This window comes from Morone saxatilis, unplaced genomic scaffold (genome assembly GCF_004916995.1).
Source record: "Morone saxatilis isolate NCDOM2014 unplaced genomic scaffold, NCSU_SB_2.0 Contig16, whole genome shotgun sequence".
NCBI lineage: Eukaryota > Metazoa > Chordata > Actinopteri > Moronidae > Morone > Morone saxatilis.
Genome location: NW_023339718.1, coordinates 7,011,456 through 7,017,516, shown reverse-complemented (window position 1 = coordinate 7,017,516; position 6,061 = coordinate 7,011,456). Strand labels below are relative to the sequence as shown.

General features: G+C 42.1%; 1 protein-coding gene across 1 annotated transcript in view; it reads left to right on the top strand.

The window, feature by feature from the left end:
- The window catches only part of fam172a (family with sequence similarity 172 member A), a 139,825-nt gene that overhangs the window by 84,730 nt on the left and 49,034 nt on the right, over positions 1-6,061 (top strand). Inside the window, exon 9 of the mRNA XM_035658690.1 lies at positions 2,554-2,670. Within this exon, the coding sequence (XP_035514583.1) occupies positions 2,554-2,670 (117 nt within the window). The remainder of the gene's footprint in view (positions 1-2,553; positions 2,671-6,061) is intronic.

Below are 6,061 nucleotides of genomic sequence, written 5' to 3'. Positions count from 1 at the left end.
AAAACATTTTCATCTGTTGGCTTGATGAGACAGTCTGTCTATGCAAGATTATTCATGCACTGTCTAAATACTTCAAATACTGTCCAGTGTTTAAGCTCCAGACTTATCCATCTAGCACCATCTACAACCCAGCTCCACTCCCACCTTACCAGCTGTGCCTTTTTCTTTGTACAAACCTTTATCTTTGTCTAACTACTGTCAGTCATTCAGTTGTTTCTCCACCAAACTGCCCCTCTTTTGAGCAGTGCTCTCATTTCTGCTCACATTCATTCCTACATCCATATGCATACATTCATGCATGTACCCACATACATGCAGGCATGCACACACACACTTCGTCTGGTTGTCTTTATTAGTATTCTTATTCTATCTCTTGCTTCCATCTATCTGCATATCCTTTGTTAACTCTTAAGTACTACTGAAAGTGACATGCCAAAAAAGATTTTAGAAAAAGAAACTTAAACAACCTGTCATTAATTACAGGTTGGCAAATACAGTTTACTTTGGCACCAGTTACTAAAATTATTAGAGCTAAGTTACAGTTTTAATATAGCAGTGATATTCAGTGAACCTGAACCATGTTAAGTACATTTTCCATTCGAAATACAAAATGTTAAACTCAGAAGGGGCATACAATAGGAGCAAGCAGAGACCTATTTATCCACTTGGAAAGTGGAAAAAAGAATTTCAGCCCAGACTTAGGCGATGTTTTTGACTGGTTTGAAGTCATGTGCTTAGTGTTTTCCATGGGCAGTCAGTCCACTGCCTCCTGTTTCCTGGCCTCTGCTAGCAGCCCCTATACTCAGGGACTGGCCCGTTTGGCTAGTGCCAGAAAACAGGACCTTGACTGACACCTCCAGTTTTAAAAGGTTGACTTTGCTGGTCCCACGGGCCCAGTTCTGCCAGAGGAAAGCTTTTCAACCAAGCGTGGATGAGGGTGGAGTACAGAGAGGAGTGTGTATATCTGTGTGTGTATGTGATTGTATGATTTTGTCGAGCGAGCGAATGTGTCTGTATACATGTGCACTGTCTGTCTTCTTTTGTTCTCTATCTCCACAGTTGTATATTTTTATATGCTTATGGTTGTACCTCCCCTCTCAGCCTGCTCTATCCTCCACCCTGGTGAAGACACTCCAGTAGAAGCCTTATCAGCTATATGATGTATGAGTCCTTAGGGCCTTAATAGATTCCATTTATCTCTATACACTCCCACTTTAATTTGGCTGGGTGAGGGAGGATGTATTCAAATGCCCGCAGTCATTTTGATGTACAGCCAGCCAGCCAGCCAACTCTGGTTGGCTGTAGATGACCGGTGTTACATGTCTATGAATGTGTATAAGATGGGTGATTGCTCCAGCCCTAGCCCCAATCAGGGTGTCAGAGTCAGATTCATATTGTAGCGAAAGACTAAACCATCTATGCCCGTCCAAACTGTAGCTTTGTACTCAAGCCTCAGTCCTATTTTGTTGTATGACACTTGGGCTTTTATCAGCCAATATTTATCCTATTCTTACATGTAAGCACCAACTAAGCCCTGATATTCCAATCCCTGCCTTAGCTTTAACATTACCTGGATCTCCTACTTGAAGTGCTAGTCTTATTCTCAGGCACCAAGCTATAAACACGGTCACTATTTTAATAGAAGCCCCAACAGAATTCCAGTAGTCCAGCGCACCGCCAAGTTTTTCCTTCCTCTAGACGACACTTACAATAAAACTTTAATGTAGTTAAACATGTGGTCTGTACGGTCTTTGCACCATGTGTAGATGACCAAGCAGTCATCAAACTTGTGCTATTCTGCAGTGCTATGCCCATCCCCAGTCCAACAGTCTCTCTCCCAGCTTCACTAAACGCATACCATAAGTGATTGTTAACCTATTGTTGCAAGTCCTGTTCCCTTTTCTTCCCGTTTTATCTTAAAGCAAAGCAGAGTGAAACGGCTCGTTCCCAAGGCCTGGCTGCAGTACTCCTTGGGGTGGGACCAGCGGTGTGGGAAGTCTATTGTAGTGCGGTAACAAGTTCTTTGTGTGACATTTTCCCCGCCGTTGACATTCAGAAGGGAATAGGAAGACGGGTCTGTGGACGCCACATTCTCTGTGACATGTGAAGGGAAAGGGTATTAAGAATGGGGACCGAGGTGTTTGAACGTGCACAGGGAAGGACATTTGCACAGAACGTGACAAGGACACGCTACAGTGAAGCAGCTCTTTCATATTTCACTTTATAACATTATGCTATACACCAGGTTTAATCTATACCCGCTGGTTACAAAGCTGTCCACTGGGCCATTGCTCTCATGGTCCGAGAACTAGGCTGACATGTTGGACAGGGAATAACATTTTTATTAAGCAAGTACCTACCAACGCAATGAGTATGTGATATTAAAATAATTTGATTTACATCTATGCAATAAAAAATATTTTCTAAAGAGCATGTATTTCTTACAGCGTAAGATCTCTTTGTTGTTCAATTGTTGTCTGAAACAAATAGTGACTGTGTTATCAACATGCGGCAAGGGTGACTAACACAAATTTGATTTGCTTTTTGTGGCAGATGAATCAGAGGGAAATGCAGGTGAAGAACAGAGTGTGCGCTGTGGCTCTGACTGACTCGGCTCACAACATCTGGCTACAGGAGACCAGCAAAGGCACACAGGACTGGATGCAGCAGGTGAAATAACCACACACTCTCAAATACACAGACACATACTGAAGGCAAGTAAAGGCTCTGCAAACTATACAGGGGTCCATTTCTGAGCTCCCAACACATCATGTAAATTCTCCAAGCGGTGAGCTGAGGTCTCTCAGATTTCGCTTCTTTAATTTCTCCCTGCACAACCCCGCTGACCTACACAGGTACCCCTGACCAACAGCTAGCCTTAGAAGTCATAGAGAACCATTGTTTGCATGTTTTTCCTCTCTGTCTTTTTTTTTTTTAAATCAGCCCCCACTTTTTCTTCCTAGGTGCATGTAAATGAATAACTAAGACAGTTAACCCTCGAAGGTGCGCGTGTATGTGGCCGGGCATGCATGCATGCATGCATGTGTTTATACGGTATGCGCTGGTGGGAAGCGTGTGAGATAGAATGCACGTGCACATGTGCATTTGTGTTAGCTTCATTTTAGCACTTGCCCTTTCTGGTGTGACCTCTGCGCCATACGCAGCACCTGGGCTCACTCAGTATGCACATACAGATGAGGACCATCCAAGACCAGAGCTGCTTGAGAGCCAGAGATGCAAATGTCACACACACACACACAGCACACCTTTATGTGTATTACATCCTCTTTTATATCCCTTGCCTTTTGTTTTTGCTATTTCTGTCATCTCCCATTTTGCGTGTGTGTTTGGTTTGTGTGCTTAAGCGTGTGTTAGTTATCTTTGAATGTGTATGTATGCTAGTTTGAGTGGTGGGGATTCAAGGTTGCACTGGCCCCCTTCTCCTTGTCTGGCATTTCCTATTTTTGATTCATCTAAGGGATGTTCGGGACACAGCATAATTGGAATGTTAAGTGATTTTCTATTTGTGATGATTACCCAGAACAATAAATCTGAAATAACCTTCTTTGTCCGGCCGGAGGAAGGGGACAGGCAAGGATCCACTCTCTCTCGTACTCATTAACCCACGGTCCTTTTTTGGCTGAATTAAGAGAAGAGCCTAACTAATTAGGGATTTTTTCTTGAGGGAAACATTGGCACACCTATGCAGTGTCCTTCTCAATGATACAACAAAAAAAGCAAATTTGGACGAAGTGTGTACATCATCTTTTTTCTGCCTCTTTTCTTTTAATACTTCATTCTCACTGTTTTGGGCCCATTATTCTATAAGAGTACTCATTACTTGTTGCTAATTTCAAAGCAATGTTTATGCTCATCATTTTTATTTAACAGCAACAAAAGGTAACAAAATGTGTTTTATCTTTTCATTTAATTGATCTATCAGGAAAGCAAACAGTGCTGATGTCTATTGTTTTTGTCATCTGATAGAAGAATGGGTTCTCACAGTGTTACGCGTTTTGACTATTTATTGTCGCTGCTAATTTTGTATTTTGTATTTTGTATTTCATCTACGAGTTGTTGTGTAGATGAAGACAACTTTTAATGATAAATACCATAGGTCAGTGCTAAGTGGTGAAATGGCCATATTTTCTTTTAGATAAAATCTGATTGATATTGAGGGTATAACTAACCAAATAATGTCTGACAATTCTAAATTAATAACATAAATTTTGTTACTCAAATTCAGTATTTCATCACTGGCTTCTGGGCATGGATGGTGGTGCTAGTTAACAAGCCCCGGGTCAGGATGAGGATTGAGGTGAATCCAAAATCTAATCTGTTCCAGGCATTTACATTAGAAACCAGTGCTGCGTATGTGAAGCAGTTCCACCAAAAGGTCACAATCCCTTTGTTTTCCACCCAATATGCTAATCCCATGGCTCTCGGCTGATCTAGAGGTTTGTATCATTGGCTCAGTTTCCTCATGTTTGGCTTTGAATGATCACACATTCACACAAGTGCATGCACTTGTTGAAGCAGTGCAAAACATACACACATATGAGCACACATAGACCCTGACAGTAGATGATTATAATGCTCATTGTTGAAGGACATCTATATCAATAACGCATACGCAGCGGGATCTCGAACATAAACAACACTTACATTGCACACTAAGGTATGTGCATACACCACTCACACACAGGGAGAGCAGCCCCGAAGGTACTGCGCATCACAGGGGAGAGCTAGCAGTGAACCTGAATAATGCCCTGGGTGTGTATAAATATGGGTGCCCGTATGAGTGGGTGCATGTGAGGTCGGCACACCCCAGCAGTGCACTGCTCTGTTCTCCTCGGACAGAGATAATTCCCTCCCTCTGGGGTTCAAGAGGTCACTGAATGGTGGGATGGAGCGATGAGAATAGGAGAGTAAAAGATAGGAGATAGGATTTAGAGATCAGCTCCTGCTGGGCCAGGTTATATAGACCAAATGGGTCAGACAAGGGGCAACTGACGTCACAGCCAGGAGACAAAATACAAAGTGAAGGTGAGAGAAAAGAAAAGGAGGGAATAAGCAGCGGCAGAGATAGAAAGACTCATACATTGACTTAGACAGAAAAGGAAATAGGCAAAGAAATAAAGTATGAAAAACGTTCAATTATTTAAATCCCGTTGACTGCCGCCGAGAAAGCACAGGGCAGAGCTGTGGAGAAGAAAAACAAAAAGACAGGTAGGATATGAATGGAGTGAATACAGATGGAGGAAAGCAGATGAAGAGATGTACGTGGAGATAGATGAGTAGCATAGTGAGGAGAAGTGAGTGAGAGAAAGAAATGCGAATGATGGTGTACAGCTGGCAGCCTGTCACAGTCTCCAAGGTGTCTCCTGTCACTGTGCTGGCCTGCTGTCACACTCTAGTGGCCTGCCCAGAGCACACACACACACACATATATACAGAGTACACTATGGTCATGAATAAACCATCCTAATCCATAGAGATTATACAGCAACTGGAGGAGGTGGGAGAGAGACCCACACAGAGAGAATGAGTAAAAATTGATACTCAGGACTACTTTCTGAGAAGTTAGGTTGCAGGCTGTCATGTGTGTTATGGTTTAGGAGACTTTTGTACTCTTAGCACAGAGTTTCTATCATGGGACTCAGTCTGTGTGCTTTCAGAAAGAAAAGGTGGAGTTTCCGTATTGTTGTCTAATTTTGTGCATTTTTTGTATTTGTGTATAATATTTGCATTCAGATCACTATACCAGTTTACTAAAAAAAATCAACAAGATCATTTTAAAACTTATTTTATTATTCAATCACTGTCTTTATCAAGTTTTATACACATGATTATAGTATGTTTTTTTTTTTTTTTGTTTGTTTGTTTTTTTGGTAGTTAGGTAGGATGTATTCCCGCTCTGTGTGTATTCCTGTGGCACTTAGTGTGCAGTGGATATGGACACCTATGAGAGACCTATTTGGTCCTCATGAAGGCTCCATTAGATCACCCAGCCATCAGCTGAGTGCAGTGTTTTGTGTCTATTACTGTGTGTGTGTGTGTG